The 14,467-nt window shown below is 36.9% G+C and overlaps 1 protein-coding gene across 2 annotated transcripts in view; it reads left to right on the top strand.

Moving 5' to 3' along the window:
• WASL (WASP like actin nucleation promoting factor) overlaps window positions 1-14,467 on the top strand; it is a 78,065-nt gene that overhangs the window by 40,085 nt on the left and 23,513 nt on the right. For both annotated transcript variants that reach the window (XM_043871887.1, XM_043871886.1), the window contains exons 3-5: window positions 2,528-2,614; window positions 4,140-4,236; window positions 7,606-7,629. In XM_043871887.1, the coding sequence (XP_043727822.1) occupies window positions 2,528-2,614; window positions 4,140-4,236; window positions 7,606-7,629 (208 nt within the window). The remainder of the gene's footprint in view (window positions 1-2,527; window positions 2,615-4,139; window positions 4,237-7,605; window positions 7,630-14,467) is intronic.

Below are 14,467 nucleotides of genomic sequence, written 5' to 3'. Positions count from 1 at the left end.
TAAATTATACTTAATATTAGAAGAGTGAAGCTTGGTTTGAGATATTGAAGCATGGGCACTGTGATCAAATGGGCAGCAAACCCTAAGCCAAATGTGAATAGTTCCCCATTTTATCTATCCACATGTTAAAGGTTTTGTTGGTTTCTCTATTTTTATTCTTTTGGATATGGACTTTTCCCACATTCTCTTATTTTGTAATGATACTCTTTTTATTCCATACTATCCATCACAGACTAGCATATATAGTTCTTGCAGGGAACTACAAAAGTGTATCTTATATTTTAGCTTGGTGTGTTCTTATTTACTGCAGCCCGGGTTTAAAGTATTATACAATATCTATAATAATGTATTTGCTGCCTGTTTTATGTTGTTTCTCAGCATAGGTATGTATTTTCAGATTTTCCCAGCTTTGTATCCCTCTATCTCAAGTGTAAATCCACCCTGTCTTAGATTGGATGCCCTTTGTCAGGAACTCATCTCTGATAGTCACTCTAAAAATCATCTTTTTGCTGAGATGAAGTCTCTGTTTATCCTTTAAAATTTTTTCTGTGGGTAAGCCCCCTTACTTAATATTTATGTGTGGCAATAAGTATAATAGGGTTGTAGTTAGAAAAAAACAGAAAACTAACTTTGAACTCCTGAACAGTACTTACGATTAAATAGGGTGTAATCAAACTGCTTTACATTTCTGGGCTTCTGCTTATTTATTTGTAAAGTGTGATGACCATCTGGATCTGTTGCAGAGTATTTCCCTGAGAGTAAGTAAGTTTAAGTCACTGTCCTTTGTAAATTAGTAATTTGTAACACCCATTTCACATACTTCAAGACAGCTGAGAGATGTGGTGTACTCCTGTTACCAACAGGAGTTTAACCGTGGCAGCGATTCTGGGAGGTGGGGAGCACATGCATAGTTTAAAAGACACTCTTCAGTCCTTTGATATATTTCTCATCAGCAAAGAGAAGCACTATTTAGAAAGTAGATGTACATGGAACTCCACTGAGAAGAAGGGGATTCCATTATAAAGGTCATAATGTGTGTGGTGGTAGTTCAGTCGGTAAGTTATGTCCAACTCTGTGTGACCCCATGGACTGCAGACCATTAGGCCCCACTGTCCATGGAATTCTCCAGGCAAGAATACTAGAGTGGGTTGCCATTTCTTTCTCTAGGGGATCTTCACGACCCAGGAATTGAACCCAGGTCTCCTGCATTGCAGGCAGATTCTTTACCAACTGAGCTATGAGGGAATCCCCATAATATGTATACAGCATTTTAAAATATTTTTGAATTGGTGGTCTAGGTGGAACCTTGCACTTCAGAATAGGGCTGTGATTATATTTCCCTAACCAGTCATCTCCAATTATAGATAACCATTGCTAAATACTTACAATTAGCCACATTTGGTATTAAGGTTAATGATATTTCTTGTACTAGGGCTATCGATATGACAGTCACTGATGGATCCCTTAACCATAGTTTAACCTTGTACACTTTAATCATCATTCTCTTTCTGCTCATGATTGATAGTACTTATACCAGTGTTTAATTAGGAGTTCAGTTAAGTTGCTCAGTCGTGTCTGACTCTTTGTGACCCTATGGACTGCAGCACACCAGGCTTTCCTGTCCATCACCAACTCCCGGAGCTTGCTCAAACTCAAGTCCATCAAGTCCGTGTTACCATCCAACCATCTCATCCTTTGTCATCCCCTTCTCCTCCTGCCTTCAGTCTTTCCCAGCATCAAGGTCTTTTCCAGTGAGTCAGTTCTTCTCATTAGGTGGCCAAAGTATCGGAGCTTCAGCCTCAGTCCCTCCAATGAATATTCAGGGCTGATTTCCTGTAGTATTGACTGGTTTGTTCTCCTTACTGTCCATGGGACTCTCAAGAGTCTTCTCCAATACCACAGTTCAAAAGCATCAATTCTTTTGGAGAATTAATCAGAATTAATTTTGGAGAATTAATTAATAATAATTTATTAATAATCAATTAATTAGGAGACCACTCTGCAAAAGTTAAAAATTCAAAGATTGTTAATGAATAGTACAGAGAAGGCATATTTGACCCTCTTAGCGTCTACAGAATTGAGGAAAAGAGAATGAAATCCAGTAATATTTGGTAGTATACACTCTAAATACTGCTGATAGAACTATGCTTTGATAATCAGTGCATGTACAAAAGAATCTTACCACTTCTAACATTGATGATCTAGTAATTGTTCTAGTTATGTATTTGACCAAGTATATATTTGGAAATGCTTGGCTAATAAGATTATATCTTAGCATACTGAGTTCAACTCACTTGGTATGTAATTTTTATGAGAGAAACACTATCCAATATTTACTGTTTTGTTGCTGCTTATTAAATTATATATGTGTTATCTATGTATTGTACATGTATGTGGTCTGTATGTAAAGGCTGTTAATATAAACAGTGCCCTAATAGGAGTCATCTGCTTTGTTTTTGTTCCTTTTTTTTATTCCTAGAGGTTTTCTTACTGGTAACTCTTATTTCAACTTTTATTTTTTTTCTAGGATGGGAAACTATTGTGGGAACAAGAGCTATACAATAACTTTGTATATAATAGTCCTAGAGGATATTTTCATACCTTTGCTGGAGATGTAAGTCATATTTCCTTTATTTCCCTGTTTAGTGTAATTGCATTTACATTTGTCTGTGGAAAGTATGTGCTTTTTATGTAAACCTGTTGTATAAAATATAAGGAATTATTTTACTTTTAAAAGCATAGTCACAGATATTACGGCTTAATAGGAAGCAACAGCTAAGATTTTAAGGGAAAAGTTTTCTGAGAGGAATGTAAATGTAATTTGGCATGTAGAAAAGAGGTTTCTTTTTCATCTTCTCTGTCTTTGGGCATATAGTTTTAACCTGTCTATGTGATTTTGGACAAATAGTTTTAACTCTCTGGATTTTAGTTTTCCTGTCTATAAAAATGAAACCCCTAACCCCTGGTAACTTTTAAATATTGAAGATTATATTGCCATACAAATTATTTTGTGAAAGAATAGTTCATGACCTAGAAGAGCACTAAAATACAGTAGTGTTAGCTGCTCGCTTCTCTCCAACTCTTTGCAACCCCACGGACAGTAGCCCACCAGGCTTCTCTGTCCATGGATTCTCCGGGAAAGAATGCTGGAGTGGGTAGCCATTCCCTTCTCCAGGGGATCTTCCTGACTCAGGAATCGAATCCACTTGTCCCTCATTGCAGTCAGATTCTTTACTGTCTGAGTCACCAGGGAAAGTGAGACAGGGGAAACAGAACTTTAAAAATTTATTGCCTGTACCTGGGATCAGGGCTTCTTTGGTGGGTCAAGGGTAAAGAATCCACCTGCAGTGCAGGAGATGCGGGTTTGACCCCTGGGTTGGGCAGATCCCCTGGAGAAGGAAATAGCAACCGACTCCAGTATTCTTGTTTGGGAGATTCCATGGACACAGGAGCCTAAAGGGCTGCAGCCCATGGGGTCACAAAAGAGATGGACACAACTTAGCAACTAAACAATGACAACAACGTAGATTATGAGTGACTTTAATATTCTGTTTTCATATTTCTATTTCCTAAATTTTCTACAGTAAAAGGTTGGATTAGATGATATATCTGTCTTTTCAAAATGCATTTTCTTCTTTCTTTGTTATTTTTTCACATTTTTCTTCATTGTATGTAAAATATATGTACATATGTAAAAGTGTGGAGTAAATGCCGTAATAATGTCAGTGTGTTCTCACACTTTTAATAATGTACGTGAATACCTGTAATTAAGCTGCAAAATAAAAGCATAAAAAAGATAGAGTTGATCTGCATTTGATCAATGTTTCTAGTGTTTGTCTTTTCAAATCCAAATGTTTACAGAGCTCTATTGAAGGATCAAATTCTGTTCACTCTTTTTTTTTTGATTGAAGATGAAGTATCATTTTAACATTTGACTGTCTACTGTAACATAATAGTAGTCTTTACCTTCTCCATGCTTTTTGCCTTCTTAAGTTATTCAAGTGATAAAGTTCTTGTGTGCTAATAAAGTGAAGCTTGCTTTCTTCAGAAATGTACTTTTGTTAGTTATCAACTTTTTTGTTAAATAAAGCTAAATTTGTGGGGTTTGTTGTTTACCTTTTTTGTTGAAAATATTCCAGACCTGTCAAGTTGCTCTTAATTTTGCCAATGAAGAAGAAGCAAAAAAATTCCGAAAAGCAGTTACAGACTTGTTGGGCCGACGACAAAGGAAATCTGGTAAGCATTTTTTAAAATTTCTTTAAACAGGAGCTGGCTGTGGCTTACAGGACTGATCTGTCCTACCATCTATTTCTGTCAACATGGTTTTATTAAAAACAACTATGCTTGTTGCTTTACATGTTGTCCTTGACTATGTTTTCTCCCACAGCACAGTTGGATAGTTATGACAAAGTCTTTATGAAGCACAAAGCCTAAAGTAATTACTATCTGGCCCTTTACACAAAACAGGTTGCTCATTTTCCCTTTAAAAAACTACTATTTTTATTGGGTTGATTTTTTTTTTTTTAAGTTTTTTTAGAGAACTCCAGTAATCTTTTTGGTTAATAATATTTAACATCCACTGACTTTTAATGTTTGCATTTTTATTTCATTATTTGTAACTCACATTTTAAAAAGTATTTTATGTTTTGTGAACAAAGACTTTAGGCAGGCCTAGAAACATACATGCAAAGTTGCAAACAAGATTTGTAAACATTGCTTTGTCTCTTGTTTTGCCCCTAATGTTGTGTGTTATAAAATCATAAGGAATTTAGTTTAATGCATGAGACTCTAATATATATAAGACATTAGAGAATGATGCAGGATAATATAGCATTTTAAATTCGTTGATGTAGAACTACTCAACAGTAGTCAAATACCAGGCATTCCTGTTGTAAAGTGGGAGAAGGGTGATTAGGAAAGGTGAACTTCTCCAGAATCATCATCTTAAGCAGATCACTTGTAGGACAAATAGCTTATGGGAGATGAGACCAGTAAATAGATCCCCTTGAAACTAGCTGTGCTCATGTATTCCTTGAAAAGTCTTTTTGTACGTCCAAGTATACATTACCCCAGTTTGAAAATCACTGTATGCAAGGATGTGCTTTACCAGTAAGAGGGAATAAGTCATGAAAAAGTACAGGAATGCAAAGGCATGTGTTACATTTTATACATGTTAACTGTTATTTTAATGGATTTCTGAGAAGGAGGTAATGTACAAAATGAAAATGAACTGAGTTGTTGCCTCACTGTCATCTTATATCCTCTTTGTAATGAGTGAATAGAATTATTAAGCACCTATTGTTTTTTACTTCTTTTTGGAGCCAGGGTTGTTTACCACTTGATTCTATGCTGTGGAAGAATTTAATTCTGTGGAAGAATTTGAGGTTCAGTTCCTATTTCAGTGACGTGTTGTGGTGCCAGGCCAGAGGTCCCCTGGAACTCCTTTTAGTCAAACTATGTGACATTTTCAATATAAGAAAGAGTTTAAAACACTTCTTACTGTATGGAATAATTGACTTGGAAATAGATAGGTCACCTAAAGGTGTCTGTCACCTGGTGCAGGAATTCTGTTTATACAGTTCCTAAGCTTTTAGTCATAGTGTTTCAGAAGCAGAAAGATGGCAGCCCACATGGGAGACAGCTGATTCATCGTTGGGCATCCTTGTCATGCTAAATCAGCCTTCAGTCTCGCTTCTCTTTAACTTAGATGCATGTGGACCAACTTTTGGTGCAACAAATAATTAGCCAGTTTTAATTTGGAAACAATCTACCGTGCCCTCCTTAGGCCGTGTTCACTTCTTTAGCTTAACCACTTCCATTTTGTTATTCCTCACATGATATAATTTATAGACTCATTGTCCTGTATGTTGTGCTCTGAATGCATTATAGATTTTTATGTCTCTTCAAATGATCCACATTTAGAAAATGGTCCTTCAAATGTGATGTCCAGGTTTGAACGTAGTGCTCCAACCGTGGTCTGACTAGTACTGTGATACTAAAAACGTCCCCTGATACAATTAAACACTGTTCTGCTAACGTTTCTAGCAAACACTTCACACTATTCGCTCTCATTTTTAGTTCAACCAAAGGTTCTCTTTTTTCCTTAACATGGTTTTCAAGCCAGGATAGTGTTATATTTCTAAGTAATTGCTTTTTAGAACTTATACTCTGAACTTTACATTATCTCAACATATTTCCATGTTTGTGTCACCAGCAGTTTAAGAAGTATTTCCTCTCTGGATGTAGATGTAACATCACCTTGGAAACTAGAGATTTGACATTCATGGACACAGGATGTGCTTTTATCAAATGTTTCAGAAAATTACTTCATCAGACCACCAGATGGAGTAATCCATTTGTATTTCCCATTGCCAGGATTTTCAAATTGTCCCTCAGTTAAATTCTATTAATTTTAGGATTGTGGCTGTTTAGAAACTAAATATTTTATTATATTTTTATTTATGGTATTTGGAAAATTCGGGATATTTTGAAAATATAATTTTGGAAAATTTTGTATTACAAAAATCTGTGGAAATTGTATTTGTTGGAAATTTTTCAACCACTTTTGAACTTTCTTGAAATGAAAATTGTGTCAAACTTGGTATGAATGCAAGAGTACAAGTATGAACGCAGTGGGTTAGTAGCAGTTCTCTTGGTGTTACTCCTGTTTAGTTGGCCATAGTTTTTCAGTGTTCCTTCTGTCTGCCCCGTGCTTAGGCGTCTGTAGCTGTTTTCATTTGCTTTATGCTTTCGTTCAGTCCCGTAGCTTTAAATGCTATTTGCTGCTGACGCCCAACATTTTATCTACTGCCTTTGACCTCACCGCTGACCTTCACACTCCTGTGCTCCAGTTGTGTGATAGAATAACCTTCAAATTTATATGTATGAACAGAACACTTAATCCAGGCTCCCCAACCCGATTTAGACTTGCTCCTATTCTCCTAGTCTTCCCTGTCCCAGTAAAAGGCCTTGGCTCCACCTTGTCACTCTGGCTCCCAGTGGTTCTTCATAAACCCTATCGTGAGTCCCATTGTCTCTGCCTTCAAAAACATGTCTTGAATCTGTTTCTCACCACCTCTGTTGCTACCACCTTAATCCAAGCCACCGTCGTGTGTCATCTGGACTACCTGATGCTCTCACCTATCCCTCTGCTGTCCCTGTATGCCCCTTATTCTCTCTTTCCCACATAGTAACCAGGGAGAACTTTTAAAAACATAGATTAGATCGTGCCACTTCTCCTGTTCAAAAACTTGTAAGAGCTTCGTATCATATATGAAATACAGTCTATATTCCTTAACCCATGCATGTCTTGTGGGACCCTACATGCTCCAGTTCCCCGGTTTCCCTTCTGACTTCTCTCTTCCGCTCTTCCTTTGGTCCACTGCAGCCCAGTATTAGGGTTTTGCCTTCATGCTATTCTCTCTTCAGGGCCTTTAAATATGTTCCCTCTCTTGCTTTATTCAAATGGTGCCCAATGTCACTTCCTCAGAGAAACTCTTATTAACCACTTACAAGAATAAGACAGAGTTTAGATGAATTAATTTTTTATGTTGGTTTTTGTATGACATATGTCTAATAATATTCTTTGAATTTATTTCCTAACAGAGAAAAGACGAGACCCCCCAAATGGTAAGCTCTTCACTAATTATTGATCAAAACAATTTTAGATTGTGATTTAATCCTTGTAGAAACATGTACCACAGACACTGCTCAGCTGCTTCAGTCACGCCCGACTCTCTGCAGCCCCATGGACCTTAGCCCGCCGGGCTCCTCTGTCCATGGGGTTTTCCAGGCAAGAAAACTGGAGTGGGTTGCCATTTCCTTCTCCAGGGGATCTTCTGACTAAGGGACTGAACCCAAGTCTCTTACATCTCGGGCATTGGCAGCCAGGTTCTTTACCACTAGCGCCACCTGGGAAACCCCATCATACACATTAATACCTACTATTTAATATGTATGATTAAATACTGTAGTTTATTGTGTTCTTATTTTAAAATAAGTAACAGGTGAGGACTTAGAAATGTACTGTTCTTTGGCTATTTTCTAGGTGCCCGTCACTATTACTTACATCTTAATTCCTTATGTACAGTTGATTTAAGTTCAAAAATTATACAGACTGGTCTTAATGTCTTCCTTAAAAAAAACAGTAAATTTTATCTATCATATTTCTTCATTTCCTACTTTCATGTTTCTTTTTTTTTTTTTTCTTACTTCAAAAGATTATTTTACAATGGGAATATGAAACTAGCCCCTTTGAGAATGAACACTTAACTGTTCTGGTGTGCTTAAATCAATAGTAGCTGTGCTTACTGTGCTGATGTGTTTAAAACACATAGTAGCTGCCCATGATCCTCCTAATTTGATAATGAAGTAATGTGGATTGAAGTATTAGTAACTGAAATAATGCAGATTCATTTATTTAAAATATACGTAGTTATACTAAAGAATAAGAGCAGGGTACTAAGATACAAAGGACAGGTCCTAGATCTTTTGTGCAGAGTCTCATCCTGGGTCCCATAAACCCTGGCTGAAGTTTTGTGCTAAATATTGTATATATGTTCTTTTCTCTGGGGAAAGAGGATCCATGGCTTTCATCACACTGAAATGGGATCCCTGATCCTATGATAGCCTTTGTTATAGTGGGGAAACACTTAATATAGTACAAAGTTCTTAATATATGACAACTGTTGGTGGTTGCTGGTTTTTGTTTCTTTTAAACCAATTTATTACTTTCTGATTTTGTCCTTAAATTTGTTTTTGTGATATAATAACATGAATCAGACATTGCTGTATTAAATTTTGGATTATTTACCTTATTATAATTTTTTAAAAAACTTGACTACCTTCAGTAGTACTTTAAATGTGCCAAGCATTGTATACTTTGACTTTCTGTTTTGAATGGAAATTTTTAATACTTAGGTTACAGGACTGCTTGGGGATAAATAAAGTAATCAAAGTGTTTAGCATGGTGCTTAATATGAGTTATCATGATGAAGACAGTGACAGTGATCATACTCACAGTTACCTTTACTGGTCGTTTGCTACCTGCCAGGCATTGTCCAGAAAACACATGAAGTAGCTGCTATTATCCCTGATGTAGATGAGAAGACTGGCACAGATAGGTGACTTGCTCAGGGTCACAGAACTAGGAAAGTGGAGCAAGATTCAGTCTCAAGTGTTCCAGCTCCAGAGCCTGGCCCCTTAACCACTGTGCTGTAACCACTGTGCCACATCAGGATGGTTTTGAAGGAGAAACTGAGACCTAGAGAGGGTACGTAGCATGCCTTGAGGTGTGCAGCTAGTATGTCACAGAGACAAAGGAAGCAGAGCAGCTGACCAGAAATCTTTCATCTGTGAACCTTTAGTGTAGCATTAGAAGTTTTTCCACTTGTTGTGTGCTCAATATTTTAATCTTCTCTTTTTTAATTTATTAAACTATTTGGCCTCCTGTGAGCATATATTAAGTACCAGTGTGAAAGGCTTCCTAGTGTTAGCATCTTTAGGGAAAGTAATCTGAGATTATAAAGTATAGACATTGTACAAATAACATAATTAAAGTTAAGGATGTAAGTACTTTTTGATTTTTGTAAATTTTATCTTTTCAATACATATAAAATATATTTTTGAAGAGGCACCTAATCCACAATGATTTGAATTTGGATATTCTTTATGTGACAATGATGTCTTATAATTTTATTACCCCTAGTAAGAGATACTCATAATTAAATGTAGTTTCTTTCTCTGAGATGGCTCTTGGTTTTAAATCTTAAGATACAAAGTTTTAACCTTTTCGTACAGTGGTTCCAAACTTTTTTTCATTAAATAAACAGGAAATTTAAAAATGGTATTGTTAAAAAATTATACAGCATGTGTTGCCAGTCTTTGCTTCCTTATTTATTTATAAGATGCACATACAATCATTGATAGAAATGTTCATATTTTTCGCTGCAGTGCAGTTGCCTGCCTTGCTCTCCCCGTGGTGTAGAGAGGACTCAGGAAGGTGGCCTCTTGGGTTTCTGTGTCTGCTGCGCTGCCACCAGGTGGCGGTGGGCACTTCTCACTGCCTTGCAGAGTCCATGCAGGGGCTTTGTCCCAATCCTCATTTCCATCAGTTTAGCTGGCCTTTTCAAATTGTAACTGAAAAAAAGACACTTTATGTAGAAGTGACATGTATTCCTGTCCTAAAGTACAATTAGGACAAGTGTTTTCCTCATTAACTCCTAATCCATACACTTTTCTTTTTTTTTTCTTAATTGGTCAACCTCACCTTTTAACTTAGGCGCTTTCCAATGATTTGTTCTCAGCTTCATGACTGTTTGACATCAGAGGTCTCTAGCCCACCTGTTTCTCAACCATTTTACCTTGGTGAGAGCTCTCTGCTTTTTATGTAATTAAGCGGAAGAGTTTAGTTTGTTCTTTTACTTTTAAATTTAGCTAGAAATGCTGTTCAGTGAGAATATTAAAAAACCTTTTCTCTGTTAGTTGTCATTCATCAGAAGAAGGTAATTTGTCATAACTGCTTTTTGAAAAAGAAAGGAAACAGCGCCCCTTCTTTATGTATTTACTTAATACATGTTCTTAGGATGAGTGTAATTTCAGAAATGGAATAAATAAAATTGACTAGAAATGATTTATTTCTGTTACCATATCTTTCATAAACTTTATTTAAAAAGTGATTCTGTGCTTTATACAAGTTATTAATTTTTTAGTCTGTCACTTTGAAATAATTAGGCTTTAGAACATTATTTTACATTTATTTCCTAACATCTTCAAACTGTAAAGTAAATGCTGTCAACAGAAATAGCCAAATACTTAGTCTCTTGAATGTGTAAAAACCCCTTTTTTCTAAATTTTGAAACTCATAACCATTGCTTGTAACAGTTGGACCACAAACTAAGAGAACTGATAAATTGGTAAAGACATACAGCATACTTACTGTAAAGTTAGCGTTGATCAGTCTTGTCATTTAGCTGTCGTGTGAAAGGTACACTAGTTAACAGAAAGAGTAGTGGACTTAGAAACCAGGGTGGCAGAGTTTACCTTTCCCTCTGTCACTGACTGTGTGACTTTAGACAGTTCACCTGGCTCTTCCTGTCCTTCATTGTTGTTTTTTATTTGTTTTGTTCTTTTATTATAGAAAGAACACATCTGAGTATCATTCTGTTGGTGATGACACTGTCCTTAGTTTTTGTCCATAAAATGAAAGATTTAGAAAAACCAGCTAATTTCCCAGCTTATACCAGTTTTTGTTATAGGTCTCTAAAATTTGAATTTTTCTATATAGACTTAATTAAATAGTGTTTTAACCAATATTGATGAAGTTTGTGTGAAATAACACTAAGTAGCTAAAGGCATAGCTTTATGAACTGCTTGGTAGATGCATAATAATATATCCACACCTGATTTTGGAGGAGAGGGAGGAGGGGAAACTTTGGTATTCATTCTGCATATCACTTATATTTCATTCCTGTCCTCTTCATCCTTGACTTTCTTCAGAGATGGCCGAGTTATTTTCTCTAGTGAGTTGTAAATCAGGCTTACAAGACTCTTAACTTTATTATTTCCCAGAAAAGAATCTACTAGCTTAAGTAATTTAAACTGTTAACTTTACCAACTTTATACCATTTAGGACATCCATAAGATATAGGTTACTTTTATATAAACTAAAGTCAAAATATTTTTATTTTTCCTTTTTCCTAAAAATTAATTATAATTGTTAAATTTTTGTTTTGTTTTTCCAGCTGCACCACACAACTTGTGGGATCTTAGTTCCCCAATTAGGATTGAACCCAGTTCTATGCACTGGAAGTGCAGAGTCCTTAGCACTGAAACACCAGGGAATTCCCAAATTTCTGTTATTTTTTAATGGTGAATCTGGTTATTCCTTTCTTATTGCTATTTGGACATACCTAGAAGGATGACATGCATAAAGAGAGTGTCTCACTCTGATATACCTCAGTCTGTCTTCAGTTCAATTCAGTTGCTCAGTCGTGTCCGACTCTTTGTGACCACATGGGCTGCAGCACGCCAGGCCTCCCTGTCCATCACCAACTCCCAAAGTTTACCCAAACTCATGTCCATTGAGTTGGCTATGCCATGCAACCATCTCATCCTCTGTCATCCCCTTCTCCTCCTGCCCCCAATCTTTCCCAGCATCACGGTCTTTACAAATGAGTCATCTCTTCGCATCAGGTGGCCAAAGTATTGGAATTTCAGCTTCAGCATCAGTCCTTCCAATGAATACCCAGGACTGATCTCCTTTAGGATGGACTGGATGGATCTTTTTGCAGTCCAAGGGACTCTCAAGAGTCTTCTCCAACACCACAGTTCAAAAGCATCAATTCTTCAGTGCTCAGCTTTCTTTATAGTCCAACTCTCACATCCATACATGACTATTGAAGAAACCATAGCCTTGACTAGACGGACCTTTGTTGGCAAAGTAATGTCTCTGCTTTGTAGTATGCTGTCTAGGTTGGTCATAACTTTCTTACCAAGGAGTAAGTGTCTTTTAATTTCATGGCTGCAGTCACCATCTGCAGTGATTTTGGAGCCCAAAAGAATAAAGTCTGCCACTGTTTCTACTGTTTGCCCATCTGTTTGCCATGAAGTGATGGGACCAGATGCCATGATCTTAGTTTTCTGAATGTTGAGCTTTAAGCCAAGATTTTCACTCTCCTCTTTCACTTTCATCAAGAGGCTCTTTAGTTCTTTTTCACTTTCTGCCATAAGGGTGGTGTCATTGGCATATCTGAGGTTATTGATATTTCTCCCAGCAATCTTGATTCCAACTTGTGCTTCTTCCAGCCCAGCATTTCTCATGATGTACTCTGCATATAAGTTAAATAAGCAGGGTGACAGTATACAGCCTTAATGTACTCCTTTTCCTATTTGGAACCAGTCTGTTGTTCCATGTCCGGTTCTAACTGTTGCTTCCTGACCTGCATACAGATTTCTCAAGAGGCAGGTCAGGTGGTCTGGTATTCCCATCTCTTGAAGAATTTTCAACAGTTTATTGTGATCCACACACTCAAAGGCTTTGGCATGGTCAATAAAGCAGAAATAGATGTTTTTCTGGAACTCTCTTGCTTTTTTGATGATCCAGTGGATATTGGCAATTTGATCTCTGGTTCCTCTGCCTTTTCTAAAACCAGCTTGAACATCTGGAAGTTCACAGTTCACGTATTGTTGAAGCCTGGCTTGGAGAATTTTAAGCATTACTTTACTACCGTGTGAGATGAGTGCAATTTTGTGGTAGTTTGAGCATTCTTAGGGATTGGAATGAAAACTGACCTTTTCCAGTCCTGTGGCCACTACTGAGTTTTCCAAATTTGCTGACATATTGAGTGCAGCACTTTGACAGCATCATCATTTAGGATTTGAAATAGCTCAACTGGAATTCCATCACCTCCACTAGCTTTGTTCATAGTGATGCTTTCTAAGGCCCACTTGACTTCACATTTCAGGATGTCTGGCTCTAGGTGAGTGATCACACCATCATGATTATCTGAGTTATGAAGCTCTTTTTTGTATAGTTCTGTGTATTCTTGCCACCTCTTCTTAATATCTTCTTCTTCTGTTAGATCCATACCATTTCTGACCTTTATTGAGTCCATCTTTGCATAAAATGTTCCCTTGGTATCTCTAATTTTCTTGAAGCGATCTCTAGTCTTTCCCATTCTGTTGTTTTCCTCTATTTCTTTGCACTGATCATTGAGGAAGGCTTTCTTATCTCTCCTTGCTATTCTCTGGGACGCCACATTTAAATGGGTATATCTTTCCTTTTCTCCTTTGCTTTTAGTGTCTGTTCTTTTCACAGCTATTTGTAAGGCCTCCTCAGACAGCCATTTTGCTTTTTTGCAATTCTTTTTCTTGGGGGTGGTCTTGATCCTTGTCTCTTGTAATGCCACAAATCTCCGTCCATAGTTCATCAGGCACTCTGTCTATCAAATCTAGTCCCTTAAATCTACTTCTCAGTTCCACTGTATAATCGTAAGGGATTTGATTTAGGTCATACCTGAATGGTCTAGTGGTTTTCCCCACTTTCTTCAATTTAAGTCTGAATTTGACAATAAGGAGTTCATGATCTGAGCCACAGTCAGCTCCTGGTCTTGTTTTTGCTGACTGTATAGAGCTTCTCCATCTTTGGCTGCAAAGAATTTAATCAATCTGATTTTGGTGTTGGCCATCTGGTGATGTCCATGTGTAGAGTCTTCTCTTATGTTGTTGGAAGAGGGTGTTTGCTATGACCAGTGAGTTCTCTTGGCAAAACTATGAGTCTTTGCCTTGCTTCATTCTGTACGTCAAGGCCAAATTTGCCTGTTACGCCTGGTGTTTCTTGACTTCCTACTTTTGCATTCCAGTCCCCTATAATGAAATGATTAAGGGGATTCTTTTTTTTTTTTTTTTTGATTAAGGGGATTCTTAAATGTTATTAAGTGTAAAGATAAGAGTAATAATTGCAGCATCT

Source organism: Cervus elaphus, chromosome 18 (genome assembly GCF_910594005.1).
Source record: "Cervus elaphus chromosome 18, mCerEla1.1, whole genome shotgun sequence".
NCBI classification, from domain to species: domain Eukaryota; kingdom Metazoa; phylum Chordata; class Mammalia; order Artiodactyla; family Cervidae; genus Cervus; species Cervus elaphus.
Note: the sequence above shows the minus strand (reverse complement) of the source record. Positions and strands in the feature narration are given on the sequence as shown.